Source organism: Artemia sp. Qi Xiang Cuo, chromosome 6, assembly GCF_049724085.1.
Source record: "Artemia sp. Qi Xiang Cuo chromosome 6, ASM4972408v1, whole genome shotgun sequence".
Taxonomy (NCBI): domain Eukaryota; kingdom Metazoa; phylum Arthropoda; class Branchiopoda; order Anostraca; family Artemiidae; genus Artemia; species Artemia sp. Qi Xiang Cuo.
Window position 1 is genome coordinate 46,350,091 of NC_142799.1, and position 16,646 is coordinate 46,366,736.

Below are 16,646 nucleotides of genomic sequence, written 5' to 3' on the forward strand. Positions count from 1 at the left end.
GGGGCGTTTTGGGGGGGGGAGCCCCCCAACTTTAACTCCTGACACGATCAGCTAACAGTTAGTAAAGCAATAATAAGTAATAAACTGTACAAAAACGTGCAGAAATTATTTGAAAAAAACTACGTTTTCTAAAGAGTTAAAGAGGCTGAGTTAAAAGGTCGAACCTTAAAACGTACAGGGATTAGGAGGCACAGTTGGGGGGCTACCGCCCCCGAAACCCCCCACTTTCGCAGCCTTTAAATATAAAAAAAGTTTCTTTAAACTGAAAGTAAGGAGCGACATTAAAACTTAAAACGAACAGAAATTATTCCGTATATGAAAGAGGCTGTGCCCTCCTCAACGCCTCGCTCTTTAGGCTAAAGTTTTTATTGTTTAAAAAAAGAGTTGTGAGAAAGTCAAACTTTAGCGTAAAGAGCGAGGCGTTGAGGAGGGCACAGCCTCTTTCATATACGGAATAATTTCGGTTCGTTTTAAGTTTTAATGTCGCTCCTTACTTTCAGTTTAAAGAAATTTTTTTATATTTAAAGGCTGCGAAAGTGGGGGGTTTGGGGGGTGGTAGCCCCCCAACTGTGCCTCCTAATCCCTGTACGTTTTAAGGTTCTACCTTTTAACTCAGCCTCTTTAACTCTTTAGAAAACGTAGTTTTTTTCAAATAATTATATTTAAGAAATGACTATAGCCGATGTTATTATCGACTTAAAGTATTTAAATAAATAATTATATGCATGTCGAAAGATAAGCGTGTCTTATCTTTCGAAAAGAATATATAAGAAAAATATCTTTTGCAAATTTATTTCCCTGGCTAGTCGTTTTAGCGGTATCATGGTTGCAGCTACAACTGCAATCATTTGATATAAAGGATCAATAGCCTACAGTTAATTATAAATGGTATAATAGAGAACAAACTCCAGCCTGTACTATCTGGATCCAGTTTGCAGTGGTAGCTAGCAACCTAGGTAGAGATACATAAAGGATCTTTATAGTTCATTATAAATGGGTATTACTTAAAGCATTCATTCTAAACTTATCGATATAACCTCTAAAACTAGTACTATAGGCATTCTTGACATGATGATGTCTTGGTTTGTGTATTCCTTCCTTTTTAGGTGATACAGGTGAAATCAAGCCTGAAGTTCGTGAGCAAATTAATTCAAAAGTCTCTGAGTGGAGAGAAGAAGGCAAAGCAGAAATCATTCCAGGTACTATTATCAATAAATGAATGGCTTAAGTATTACAGTAAACAGGGTCATTTTTTATTTATTTTAAATATCGAAACCTTTTCAGTTTGCTGAATCGAATACCTGTATATGATCTATAAAATTGAGGACTAAAGGGGTCTGATGATTCAGACACTGCTCAGTTATTAATCTAAGAGTCAAAATCTGGTCGGTGCTCGCTCGCCCTTTGAAAAACCATAATGTTCCTCTTTTGAAACTCTTAGTCTAGTAAGTTTCATCATTCTAACTATTTGGCTTCCTAAAGAAATCAAGCTAACCCCTCTGCGTATAACACAGTCGCTCTTGTCACCTTTCATATAAAGGAGTTTAATTGAAGTCTTCCCAAAATCATTAGGTACTTCCGCTTTTTCAAAAATCATATTCGTGATCTTTGGTAATTTCTAACTCCGTTATCACCTTATTTCGAAAACTCATTTACTACGCTATCAGCACCCAAGGTCTTAATATTTTTCAACGCTTTTAATACTGTCTCTAATTTCCTCTATGCAAAATAAATCTTCCTTACTTTCAAATCGTCGAAAAAAAAAATCTGTCCTTTTCAATGTAATTTATTACAACTTTATTACGGTATAACACATTCTCTCTTTCACTCTCTCTCTCTCTCTCTCAATATATATATATATATATATATATATATATATATATATATATATATATATATATATATATATATATATATATATATATATTTATATTTATATATATATATATATATGTATGCATATATATATATATATATATATATATATATAAAGATGTAAATCTTTCTAAAACACAATAAAGACAGAAAAAATTTATACTCTCTATTTTTTATACAGATTTATTGTTCCTTTTTTATACAGTCCACTGACAGTTGTTTAAGATCCTTTAGAGACAGTAGAGAAGCCTTTTAATGACAGGCAACTCTTTTCATCTCACTCCAATTAAAAGGCAATTTGAAACAATTTTGAATAGATGGTGTCACTGCAGATGCAACGAATTAAAAAAAAAATAAAACGTAAAAAATGTATTTTTCAAACACACAGTGTTTGGCTACTGTCACTAGCTATAAATAGGAGGATGAATGACAAAATTTTTCCATTTTTGGCAGATTTGTACTTTGGCGCCGATTCGTCCATAGGGTGGGTGCACATCCTAGAATGAACAAGAGAATGGAACTAACTTGCCATCTTTGTCTACTGCCAAACTATTATGTTAATAGAACAGGAAAAACAAATCATTAAGCTCAACAGAAACGAAATTGTGGACCAGAATTTATTATTTAATGCTTATAAAGAAAAACTTTTTATTTTCTTGGCCAAAAATCAAATGAACAATTAAATAGTTATGTAGTTGTATATGTAGTTAAGAATATTTTTTTTCTAATAATAGTAATAATTTGTTCAAAACCCAACTGTCTAATGTGAAAAAAAATTGTTGGAACCCTTTGGCAGAGCCACTGTAGAAACAGCTACTCTCTCGTACTTGACTGTAGATTTATACAGTGACTGTTTATCCTTGGCTATAAATAGAATTAGTCACGTAAACGAACATTCTAGAACTATAGGTTCAGAGTTTGGAACTGGAAGTTCAGAGTTTGGGTGCATGATAAACACGCCTCTAGGAAATCTAATGAAGTTAATACAGGAAAGGAGCTCTAAAATGACACGTTTCCTAAATAGATTATAGAAACCTTCGCTCATGAAAACCTTACATTTTTTTATATAAAAAAGTTAGGGGCTCTTAACTTTAACATATTAACGGGAGATACCTCACTCCATTGATAACTAAGATCGTATTTGATTTTTATAAGTCTTGAAGTATTTAAGCTTTTCATTGATAAAAGCTTGTTTTATTTGCTTTTTTCTTTAGGTGTACTGTTTATCGATGAAGTGCATATGCTTGACATTGAGTGCTTTTCTTTCTTGAATCGAGCACTTGAAAATGAACTGTCACCTGTTCTAATAATGGCAACTAATCGGGGTATTACGCGTATTCGAGGTACCAATTACAAATCACCACATGGTATTCCAATTGACCTGTTGGATAGGATGATTATTATTAAGACATCCCCTTACCAAGAGCAAGATTTAAAGCAAATCCTGAAAATACGATCGGATGAAGAAGACTCTGAACTATCTAGTAAGTTTTTTTCTTATTTATTTGTTGTTATATATTATTGAAGTCTGAGGAACAAGAATTTTCATTGGTAAACGGGATTTCATTGGGTAGCGATCCTCATTCTAGGGTACGCGTACCCCTAGTGCTACGATAAAGATCGTTTAGGAGAATTAAAAAAAAATTGTCGAATCGGCAAAAAAATTTCTAGTGCAACTACTGTGATAGTAAAAACAGCTAGTTAACCTGAGAAATAGGTCACGGCGCCATTCATTAAACAGAATTTTGGGGCGGTGTAATGTCTTATGCAAATACTGCTAGGGGTACAGCGGGAATAGTTGTAAATGCAGTTTCAAGTGTGAGAAGTCACATCTTGCTTGCAATCTAACAATTTAGTTTATGTAAAAGACCGTATTGTTTGAAGTGGTAGATGCAGTTTTCCGCCAGACCCAATAAGAAAAGATTCTTTTATTGTGGTTAAATCTGGATAAGTAGTTAGCAAGCAACAAATAAAGGAGCTGGGTCTAATGTAAAAGGCTTTCAATTAGCAAGCTCTTCCCAAAATTGGCAGAAAAAAAAAAATTCGAGAATGACTTGTCATCATTAGAACCGAAAGAAAAAAGTCCTGCAAAGATTGCATTAACTATGGATTTTCATATGTACGAGAAGAGAGCTGCTCTGAACCATATTGTATAATACGTGGAGAAATATTATCCAATGAGTGTACGAAACCTTTCTTGCTTTCTGAACGTTTACAAACTAAACAGGCTAATTATACAAATAAGAGCCTTAGCCTTCAGAACGCTTTTATAAAAAAAAAAAAAAAAAAATCAAAGGCAATTTAACGATGTGCATACAATCAGCAAATAAACATCTCAAAAACATTGTTGAAGGTAGTTACCGTGTTGCCAAGTATGGCAAAAATCACAAAAATGTTGTAAACTTGATTCTGCTCTGTATAAAAGATGTGTTGGTTGTATAATCAGGAAAGAACAAGTAAATAAAGTAAGCAATATTCTTCTCTCTTGGAGAATTCAAGATATGTCTGTTGATTTTGAGTTGCGCGTATTGTCAGAATTAAAAATAGTAAATTTCATCTCATTCATATTGATGAAAGACAGATGTTACCAATTTTCCAATTTCGCTAGTCATTGCACGATACCTGATCGATAACGAACCGGGTGAAATTTTATTATATTGTCTCTTGTTGACAGAAACCACTACAAGCGAGAATATATTTAACGTGAACAATAATTATTCGTATTCGTTTAATCAAATAGCTTTCGTAGCAAACAAAACCTAACGCTAAATTCTGGTATTTTTACAGTCATTTAAGAAAAAAAATATCACTTATTTAATACACTAACAAAATATGGTACAAAAGAATTGGCGAGTCTATTCGGTCATTACTTAATCGATCGCAGTCTGTTCTAATGCCTGGTGTGTTTGGGGGTCTTTGCAGTCGGAGGAAGAAATGAGTAGTGCTTCTCGCTTGACATGAGTAATATCTCAATTCTCACTATCGAGTTGTGTCTTTGTGCAAAAAAAGTGGGCAAGCTCATAACCACAAGGACATGCTCGTAACTCTCATACCTGGGTCCAAGAGTTATTTTAGTAGCACTTTTTTGAACGTCTTCTAGTTCCTCTGACATGTAGGCAGTGTTATGTGCTTGGGGACCCCATACAGGACAACAATATTCAAGGATTGGCCTGATTTATGTCGTGTAAGCCAGTAAGAGCTGACGATCTGAGAAACCCAGTCTTCGCATACTCGTTAGACTTCAGATTGAGTAGTGTCCTTTGCGCACGATATTGTCTACGTGCAGTTTAAATGAGCAATCGCTTGTAAAAGTCACGCCTAGTATTGTCGCGGACAGACAGTTGGAAAGGGAACATCTGGTATTGTAATATCTCGTTTGAGCGGGTTGTAGCGTAGAACTTTCGATTTCTGCTCGTTCAGTTGCAGACTATTAGATTTACACTGGTTAACGAAGTCTGAAAAAAGTCTTGGTTCGAACTGCTGTTTTGCTATTGCGTTTTCTACTATGTATTTTAGAAGCGAAGACAAGTCGTCAACGAACTTGAAACGCTCCTCAAATTCTGCAAGGATTTTATTGATGACTGTAAGGAATACAAGGGCAGCTAGTTTCGTTCCTTGAGGACAGCCACAAGTAAGTTCGGTCCACTCAGAGTGGATATCATCGGCAAATAACGGATACACCGATTGCCGTCGCCCTCGCAGAAAATCTCTCACTAATAGCAGCAAGTTTTTTCCAGCTCCCATCTCTTTTAGATTTGTCATTGTAATGAGGGGCTCTATAAGGTAGAATGCTTTCCTGTAGTCTGCCAAAAGTAAATCGATAAAACTGTTCCGGCTGTCCATCCACTCAACTATGAAACGGTACACCATCACTAAGTATATTGCCGTGCTACTGCCTCGTATACGGCCATATTGGTAAATGCGTATTGAGGGTGCAATCTGCTGTAATAGGGCCACTTTAGCCAAATTGGGAGCTATGGATATAGGTCTTAGCTGGTCGCAGTACTGTGGTGCCTTTACTTTCGGAATCCACACATAGGCAGCTTTCTACAATTTTGGGAACAATTTTTCTGAGAAACACTGATTTATGATTGATGCCATGGGTTTGGCTAGAAAAGGTGAGTACTTTTTTAGTAGCTTCACAGGGAGTTCACCTGGGTATGTGGCACAGTCGTTACGTAGTCGTTCAATTTCACGGAAGACTGATATTTTGGACACTTCTACAATATCATCGACACCACAACTGTTGATGACATTGCTCATCTGTTCGTCACTTACGGTGGGGGAGGGAGTGCAAATTTGTGTAAAAAAAAACTCGTTAACATCCGAGGCTCTGATTAAACTCCCTTCTATGTTGCTGATTCGTACTTCAGTCCCTTTCTGTTTTCCAGTAAGCCTTTTTACTGCGTCATGCCACTTGTGGGAATCTGACTTGAGGAGTGGAGCTACTTTTTCCCGTATGTACCTTTTCCTAGATACGCGGAGGGCTGAAACGACTTTTCTCAACTTGTTCCCCGCCGATTCTTCACCTACGGTATGGAGATTGCATCGTTTTTTGATCATTATTTTGAGCTCTGAGTTTAGCCAAAGCTTTTCTGATTCACAGACCAAGCACATTTTGACAGGAAAGAATTCGCTGTATTTTTGTTGCAGAGTCGAATATAGTGTCTCGACCTTTTCATCGATGTCAGTTATAGCACAGATTGCAGCAAAATCGAAGTTCGCAATCCCTCGGCCAAAGGCTTGGATGTAGCTTTCACTCAGTGGTCTGTACAGTATTCTAGTCTTTTTGGGTTTAGGTATACGGTTTCTGTTCTTCGACTTCCAGCATAAAATGTTGTGATCAGATTTTGCAAATGGGCCTAAGGAAAATGGCGGTTCATAGTACGCTTCGCGATTTGTCAGTATGAGGTCCAGTATGCTTCCACTTTCATGAGTGGAAACATCGACTACTTGTTTAAGGTCCAACACACGTGAAATCCATTTATATATATATATATATATATATATATATATATATATATATATATATATATATATATAATATATATATATATATATAAATGTCGAGTAAAATACTTAGCAGCTTTGTATTAATTCTGCTTTGTTAGTTTTTTCTTTATTTATAATGTATTTTTATGAGGTATAAGAATAAATATTCTCTCTTCATCTGTAATAAAAATTATTATTGACGATAGACTTGCTTTTAATTCCAATCAATGCCCATAATACAAAATGTAAGAAAATATGGAAATTGAGAGGTCGGATACCGTTGTCTTTGGGAACAGAGGGGGGGGGGAGAGAAATATGACATATACTTTTAGCTCGTAATCAGGTGGCGCCAATTACAACCCCCTCCCCAGAAATAAAAAAAAACAGATTTTTTGCATCTTCACTAGCTCCTCCCCCATCTTACTTTTGTGAATTAGCAAAACTGTTTATAATGTGATTGAATTTATTATGGCCTTTCATTCTTCTCTCTCTCTCTTCCCCCTCTCTTCATGTCTCTGTGTATGTCCTCAGTTGCATTCTTTAGAGTCCGACTATTCTCAGGTGGAAGGGCATTACTTCCAGGTTTACACCCCTCCCCTTCCCTTGAAACGTATGACCTGGTGTCTATGGTGTATTCTTGTCTATTATTTTCCTCCATTTTTGCATCTGTTAATTGCTTACCCTTCACTATTTGTTTTCATAATATTTCTTATAGATGTATTTAAAAGATACTGAACAGTCCCCTTCGCTGCTAAGCCCCGGGCTTATGTTTGCTAATTGGTTCGATTGATTACACTATTCTTTTCAGATGATGCTTTGCTTGTTCTTACAAGAATAGCCAGTGAGACGAGTCTTCGATATGCTATTCAACTGATCACAGTGGCTAATCTTGTTGCCAAAAAGAGGAAGGGAACGGATATAAAAATCGAAGATGTAAAAAGGGTGTATTCCCTGTTTGTCGACGAAGGGCGATCGGCTCAGTTCCTTAAAGATTATCAAGATTCTTTTATGTTTAATGAAGAAATTTGAAGAAATAATGAAGAAATCCTCACAGTCTATCCTCCAAAAGAGATGCAATCGTAATTTACCTGTTTTGTACTCTTTGATAAATAAACGCTTAAAGTCTAATTTTGATATGTATATTTTTAGTTTAATCCGCTTTTAATACGATAAAAGTACATTTTCCGACCAATATTTGGAACATTCCCGTCGGCTTACAATACCGAGCCCCTTGACTATCATCAAGGATACAAAGACGTTATTATTTCAAAAGTCAGGTGAGACAATTCTCGAGTGAAAGTGTATAGACTCCTCCTACAACCCACTCACCCCTTGCCACTGACCAGTATCAATTCCTCCTCCTCCTCCTCCTCCTAAAGTTAAGTTTGTGCAAAAAAAAGTTTTTAAACAATATTTATAAACTTCAATTTGTGAACTAACAGAAGTTCAGATGAGGTAAATACAAAACCAAGTGCAATTCTAACCAATGCAATGAATATCGATGAAGGAGGACAGGGATTATATTCAAGAATGAATTCAGGAAAAGTAGGTGTTACCAATTGTATAAATTCAAGGTCAACAGGTGTCCTTAACCGAAATATGTTAATTATAATTGTGAAATGGATTCTAGAATCACCAATGCAAGTGGTATAAAGGAAAAGAACTCTCCTGAACGCCCTACAATAACTCCAAAAACCTCTAAAGCTCCAAGTCGACGTGAAAATTCCAATGTTGTAAACTTCCTCCCATTACTTCCGGGGAACAACGCACTGTTCCAATTACAAGAGGTCATTCAGTACCACTAACTATCCCACGTATAGGAAGTTAAATGCTTTGGGTAACACAACTTTAGCTTCTGCGTCAAATGACCCTAGACCCTTCACAGTCTATCCTCCAAATGCGTAGTAAAAAAAAATCGCCTTCACTACTCGTTTTAGATTTTCCAAATCTGTGTTAAACTGATTTTATGAACAACAATACAAATCACAGAGAAGATGTATAAAACCTCAAAACATCGAAGCCTGACGGTCTGCGCACGCGCCTGCAACGATAATAAAATCCTTGAATTTTCGTTCGAGTTTTTTTTCAGCAGAAGGGGGCGGTATACCTTAAGAATTCGCAGGCCAAACACCATTTTCAAAACAAACTTTAATGTTCCTAGCCCATTTATTTGAAAAGAAAATATACTTTTTATTCCTTGAAAATAAAACGGTTTCAGAATCTGCACATGTTCAAAACTGAAGTTATTTTAGACCGTTGAACAAGCCTTATTATTCCAACGGAATTCATGCTTAAAATACTTACAAATAACAAATAGGCTATACCTGCATTGCTTCTGTGTTATGAGATGAATTTGCTTCAAACAGCCTAAAGTTAGGAAAAATTTAGAAAGAAACCAGTTTTATTAGAAAATGGACTACATTAAATTTCTCAAACACCACCATAAGAGCACTGCAAAAAGACGACAAAATTACATCATCAATAACCAATGTTTAAAATTACCTTTTTTGTACCCAATTCAAGATATAATCGTTTCAAACATTCCACAGCACAACAAGAAATATATCTATCTGTGTATCAAAAGAAAATATCTCAAATAAAGAAATTATAAGGCCTCTTGTACACCAGTATTTGCTTTACAATTGATCTTTGTTTCGAATAACAAAACTGGAGTTTCGCCAAGAGGAACAGCTATATATTGCAGGTTCCTCGCCCTAGAGCAGTTGATCACGGATCATGTACCAAATTTATTCCACACAACGTCGACTCGGCATAGTTCTCAGGTACTCCAACGTTCGACTTGCATAACAAACACTTGGGTACTAGAGGCTTAAAACATATTATGGTCATAAGGACTCCAGTCACGTCCTAAAATCAATTTTGTTTATTTATTGGAGATACAACATTCCGACATGCAATTCTTGAACTTAGTAATACTAACGACTTCTCGTTTCCAAAAGGAAAGAGCTGGACAGAATTCGTCTGAAATTCTGGTGACTCTGAATTAGGATACTTATGCCTATGCTGTACTCAACCTAACAAACAGTTACGTAATTAAATCCTGCTTTTGATTATTTTTTTCTTCTCTTAGCAGCAATATTCTTTAAGTAAAATAAACGGCTCAGGTAATTAACTATCTAGGCGTGATAAGAAATTTTTAGCAAAACTTACACAAGACATACGTCCTGTCAGTAATTCACCTCATTTATAATATGTTCATTCTAATTTGACAACTCCAATATTTCTCATAATATTAACGACACCGAAACTATTTTAATATTTTTTTAAGAAATTTTATATGAAAAATAGTTCTTGCGTGTTGCGAGACTATGGCCAATATCTTCAGATGTCTAGTACGTTCAAAGCGAGGTCTGTGTTATGCTTAACAATGAGTAAGGTAAACGAATGAATGGGAACACACTAGTTTCTTGAAATAAAAACTATAACGGCGATATCGCTCCTATTTGGGTGGCCCCCTTTTCACTAGTTAAGCAACTCCAAACTGGATGTAGCACAAGCAGTTTTCAATTTCAATAAAATGACTAAAATCCCGTTATTTCAGTTTTCTTTACTATTATTAATTTGTTTTGCGCTGAGGAATAGACGAAAATAAAATGTGAATTGCTGACTAAATATATGCAATCTGTTACAATAGCTAACATCCTTGTCAGGTTATTACTAACAATAATATACCTAGAACATTAACGAATGTTGCACCACACTTTAAATTCCAATACATGGAAGCGTATATCCAGTTCAAAAAGGATGGTTGTAATAAAACAACATTGAATACAAAGAAATCATATATACATAATATCTAACGTAGAAAGTCCATGTAAAATATTAACTTACACAACGATCTTTAGCAGCATTATATCACTTCCATAATCAAACTACAGTAATATGACTTTTTTTCTAAATCAATCAAAAAACATAAAATTCATTATCAACATTTTATTCGATCATCCTTGATAAAAAAAAAACATTATTTATACACTCCTGACACCCAAATTCCATATTATTGATAAAGAACTATTTATTGAAAACACACATTTTCATATTTAATTTACCTCCATTCCCATTTCTCCTAAGGACTCAGTTCGAATAGAAATTAAATATACAATTATATTTTTAATCTATACCATGCAGAGATGTTGCCATATCCTGGAAATGATGTGAATAATTGAAATAAATTAAATATAAAAGTAAGTGTTCTTGGGCGGATCATTATTATCAAGGTAAGTAATTAGAATATGCAAATAAGGCAAAGAATTTTACCTTAATAAAGTTCTCGTGATACAGTGAATTAGTTGTGAGCAACGTGAATATGAAAGTGATGTATAGAAGAGATTCAAAACATACTTTATTGAGGCCACGAAGTCTATTATAATAAATACATGAATCGATCAATACAAATTTATAAGCAACACAAAAGTGGGGAACAAAATTGATTAACGGTGTAATAACTCAATTTAGTTTCTAAAAACCTGTATCTAAAGTCTAGAGGGGAGATGGAGGATCAATAACTTTATCTGTGAGGATGAGGCCTACCCACAGGAACTAGGCCACAGGAACTAGGTCCCTGACACCTCCCCCGTAAAAAAGAAATCACAGGATTTCCAAATAATGTCTTTTTCCCGTAAAATTCTTTTCTCTTTTTTTCGAATAAAAGCTCTCTGTTGACATCCTAAATAAATTCCTGCATCTGTGCCTAGTGGCAAATCCCTCATCAGAGCGAGTTGCGATTAATTTCTGAAACAAAACATAAATCACATTAAGAACGCTTCTAAAACAACATTGTACCCTTTTTTCAAGAAGCCCTAATGCAAAATTCGCTTGATTTTTCGCTCAGGAGTTTAATCATGGTTTTGAATTAATCATGCTTATTTTCATAAAATCATATTATCATTAAAAAAATAAGAATCATGGTTTTGGTTTTGAATTAGCTTATTTTTCTCAAAATGAGTTTTGTTCAATTTCTTTTCTCATTTTTTTTTTTCAAAAATGAGCTACACTATAGTCCATTTTCGAAATATTATCTTTAACACACTACTTAAATATCCCGTTAATTCTTTATACCGTTAATACCTCTGCTTGAAGAAAGCACTAATTTGGAAAATGTCCCTTCTGCGTATTCACTAGTGAGACCATGTATTTTAAAACGCCATCTATTCTTCACATGTTGTAAACCCTTCAGGGTATGTGTCTATTATTGTACGTATCGTGCGCAAATTTAAATATCATGATGACAATAAATGAAATAATGGGCATATTCTGATGTGGTGTTATGACAGTTTAACTTCAGAATAGCCACCGCTGTTGATCCCTTGGTGCATACTCAGCCAAATTATAAACTAAAAAAATATTGGCATGTTTTTTAAAGTCAGTTTAAACGTGAATATTACATAAAACGTCACAAAGTGCCACCATTGGCAAAAATGAAATGTTAGGTTGGGGTTTTTATTGGATTTTAGTTAGAAAATCAACGGAAATTTCAAAGGAATTCAAGAATTTGCGGGAAGGTCTATAAAGAACGCCACCTATTCTTTAATATTAAACGAGATGAGAAAATCACGTCGAAAACAGAAATATTCGCCGTCTGATAAATAAAAATCAGATAAATAAGGAATGAGGCAAACAGATGACTTTAAATCGTGAATAGAAGATGGAGAAAAATTGTACGTGTAGAATCGAACTAACAACGAGTTAAGATTGGAGAATTAAATAATCACAAATATGTAGAAGAACGATAAATAAGAATGGTTCAAGTAAACCAACGTCTTAATTGAAAGATCCTTGTCCTGCTTATTATCCAATTTTCGTTTCATCCCGGGAGAAATTTTACGAGTTAGATATATTTCATCTTTGTAAACTTCTTTTATATCAAAACTTTTCCTCCAAGACTTCAAAATCTTTTATCCGAGTAGCTTCTAGAATATTACTAACTAGTCCTACTTCCAGTAAACAAGATGAAATCCCTGCAAAATAATTTATAGCGGTTCTAAATTCCCGCCCAAAAAATATGTGTAATACTTGTTAGATGGTTGTATTTGAACCGACTGAAAAAGGCTTGTGGTCCAACGCTCGTCACAGACTTAAGGAACTAACGCGTAGATCAACAAGCAAACAATCAACTGAATAGCCTACAGGGAATAGTTCAGTTCAACGCAATCGAATTCAAGCTATAACCTGATGTAGTCAAGACAATTGGTAAAGATATAGTCTTCAGCAATGCTCTTTGCACAACAAGAAAAAGATAATAAATATTAAGAATTTTTTTTCGCATATTAATCCCAATAAACCACCACAGTAGTAACATGACCACGATAAATAAGTAAAAAATATAAAGTATTCTTACAAACAACCTCATTTTAAAAGGCTTTCCCTTCGCCCCCTCAACTTACTTAACAAATAAACCTCTTTTTATCGCCATTTTCCGGCAAATTAACGCGTGAAATCAACTTTTGGGTTCATTTGAACATAAAATAAGTTTAAAATTGTTGAAAACGACAAAAAAGACTCAACTCGAATTTCTTTTCGTTGATTTCAGATTCCACCATCAAGCAGAGAAACACTTATTAGCCAAAATATAGCAAAGAAGTTTATGCTGCTACTATTTCAGTTAACTTAAAAAAGAATAGGTAGGTAAACAAAGGAACAAGGACTAAAAGTGACTCTATCTAGATCATTTTCAATAGCATTTAAAAAAAAATTTTAAATGAAGTTCACAATCTTGATTTTTGCAATTTCGACAAATAAAATAATACATAGATGCTACAGGTTGAATTGGTAGGAAAAACTAATTTATAGTAATGAATCTTGGCGCTCCAATTGGCGAAGCAAATGAAAGAAACGCCAGTAAAAAGAATGAATAGTACAACATAGGTGTCTCAATTGAAAATACAATAAAAAAGAAAATCTATTGGACCCTATTAGTACTTCTTACGCTCAATTCGAAAAAAAACACAACACTTTTAGTCTGACCAACAGGTAACCACTGATATCACATAAAGGGAGTCTTGACTCCATCCCTTCAAGATAATGTTACCTCTAATTTAAACTATGATTCACACTAGCGAACTTGCGTCCATTGACAAATATGCACGATTTATGTTTGCGTTGAATTACTATCATTTTGGCTTTGCTGTACGGAACCAAAACGGGGCACAAATTCTGCTGCTTCAGGGTTAAGCTTTACCTGAAAGAAACAAATATAGATATTTACGAGAGGGTAAGAAAATCTGAATCTAGTAAAAACCTAACGACCGTGACGGATAAAGCTAAAAAAAAAAACTGTCCAAAAGAACAATACAATTACTCCGTCTATACCTAAGTGCATTTTAGAAAGCGGTAGTGGAATGCCAAAAATTTCCCAATTCCGAAGACAATTCCATCCACAGTTCGAGTCTGTCAATTAGCCAAATGGAGCGTGCTATATTATCAATATAGAACATTGCGACTAACTAAATGAGCAGCTGAGGGGTGTGACAGAACCTTTCCAAGGAAGGCTAAATTTCTGGTTGTTTTAAGTTAAATCACTCAACTTTTATTTCTAAAGCATAGGTATTTTAATTTAATATATGTCTGTTTTTCTGGTTTCAATCTTGAAAAAAAAAATCAAATAAAACTTTTCTTTATTAGAAAAACGTACCAGAATTTTGTGTTTTCTTCTTACATTTGATCGCACTTAGAATTTACTTTTATGCATATCTTACAGTATTTAAAAACAATATCAACGTATATACAGCTATTTTCGTAAATTCCCATAAATTCATTTTCATAACAACATTTTTAAATCAAGAATAATTATGATAATAGTTACCATTCCTGAAACAGCTACAAATGGGAATTTTTTCTCACTAGACAGCCAAAAACGCGTTTTAAAGTTTCTGATTCCTATAAGTCATGGTTCGTTATTTACTAGGTTACGGCTATCACTGTAATCATGATCCAGCTAAGAATAAGCCAAAGCCTTTTTCCAGTGTGTGAAAGAAAATTTTCTATATACATGTATATATAAATCATATATATAACTATATAATACCAGGAGAAAGAGTTTGGCTCGGTCACTGGTACTCAGCACATGGTAGGCGTGTATGTATGTGATTCACGCTGTCGCTTATCTCCTAACGTCAGATTAATGTGAAATTCTTTTCCATCTTTTTCCCCAGTAAGAAAAACACCCAAATACGATACTTATTCCGCAATATTACTGAAAAATGGAAGAATCAGGACTAGTCGAATGCAAAAATGTATGTTTGCAGATTGACAGAAAATTCCAAATTGGGACTGGCTTTAAGTGAGCAGACATGCTAATTTATATTCTCCCTTGTTTCTATGCGGCATACAGTGACTTACGCAAAGACCCTTTGAGAAATGTTCCATTTCTTACACTGTGCCCCTATTTTTTGGATTTTGACAAACGTGCCCCCCCCCCCTCCCGCCTGCCTCTTGAAATGTCTACATGGATGCCTGGTGTTGCATGCATATTTTTATATAAAAATATAACAGCACAGTTTCATTTATAAGAATTAAATAAAAGGACTTGGAATTAGAATTAAATGGAAAAATTAAAGAAAAGATAATTAGGAAAAAATGGCTTTAGAAGATAAGTTAGATCTAAAAAGCAGGTGAAATTAATTTTACTTTAGTCTACGGCTCAATTTTGTTTACCTTTCCAAACTAAGTAAAACGTAAAACAACTTTTAGGTTTAAGTAATAAATCAGTCTTAAATCTGAACCGAAGGGATCAATTAAAATGACATAGATGGCATTTTTTTTCATACGAAGTCGGCAAAATTACAATATTATGATAAATTGGACAGGATTGACCTCATTGATGAAAAAGAAGGAATTAAATATTTATATTTTAAGAAATCTACCATACCCTGAGTCACTCGAAAGCCCGAGTAATGGGTATATCTGAATATTAATGAAGATATAACATAAAATTGTCTTTAGTGTACATAAAACATGACCTCAAGAGTCATTTTGAGAATTCAGAAAAATTTCTCGATTGTGACAACAAAAAAACTCCCTAATCGCCGTGATTTCTGGTTCCGAATACACCATTTTATCATTGTTTTAGAATAAACTGACCCGAAGATAATTGAAAGAACAACTGGCAAAATAAGTTTGTAAGTTTCTAAAAAACTTGGCCAAAATTTGAAGAAATCAGAGGGGCTAAAACTTAACACCACAAATGCGCAATACAAAAGGCTATTTTACAAATACACACCATTCTAAAAGAAAAATGCTGTAATTATTGTCTCGTTTCCAAAACAAGAAATGATGAAAAGTATTACAGAAAATCATCCTTTTTACAGAGACTCCTTCATTTACTTATAACCAGGCAAGCCAGTTTGTCTTGATCCATGACTCACTCAAAAAAGAAAAAAAGAATTACATGATCAATTTCATTACTCACAATCCAGACAGAGGCTGCAACTGAAAAACAAGATTCCTGGGCAAACTCGATTAAATCCCCTCTCTCATTGGAGTAAAACCCAGACATATGGCCGAGTAGCCGCTGATCAGTTAATCTAAATATATTAATAGTAAGTGCAACTCCAGAGAAAACCCATTTATTGGAACCTCATTTAATTTTGTTCACGAAAATAGTGAAGGTGTAAGACGAATTAACAGGCTAGATTGATTCAACAGGCACAGCATCAGACTCCCGATTTTGGTGTCGTGGGTTCGAGCCCGGTGTTGGACTTTTTCCGCCAGTAAAATGTAAAATTTTTAGAATTTATTTTTTTTTTTTTTTTTTTTTTTTA

The 16,646-nt window shown here is 34.4% G+C and overlaps 2 protein-coding genes across 4 annotated transcripts in view; one reads left to right on the plus strand and one right to left on the minus strand.

The window, feature by feature from the left end:
- Positions 1 to 7,995, plus strand: part of rept (RuvB-like helicase 2 rept) — a 62,277-nt gene extending 54,282 nt beyond the window's left edge. For both annotated transcript variants that reach the window (XM_089090778.1, XM_089090776.1), the window contains exons 4-6: positions 1,107 to 1,199; positions 3,090 to 3,359; positions 7,676 to 7,995. In XM_089090778.1, the coding sequence (XP_088946904.1) occupies positions 1,107 to 1,199; positions 3,090 to 3,359; positions 7,676 to 7,896 (584 nt within the window). In that variant the 3' untranslated portion in view covers positions 7,897 to 7,995. The remainder of the gene's footprint in view (positions 1 to 1,106; positions 1,200 to 3,089; positions 3,360 to 7,675) is intronic.
- Positions 7,996 to 9,250: 1,255 nt separating this feature from the next.
- Paip2 (polyA-binding protein interacting protein 2) overlaps positions 9,251 to 16,646 on the minus strand; it is a 73,809-nt gene continuing 66,413 nt past the window's right edge. For both annotated transcript variants that reach the window (XM_089090781.1, XM_089090780.1), the window contains exon 5: positions 9,251 to 14,065. In XM_089090781.1, the coding sequence (XP_088946907.1) occupies positions 13,976 to 14,065 (90 nt within the window). In that variant the 3' untranslated portion in view covers positions 9,251 to 13,975. The remainder of the gene's footprint in view (positions 14,066 to 16,646) is intronic.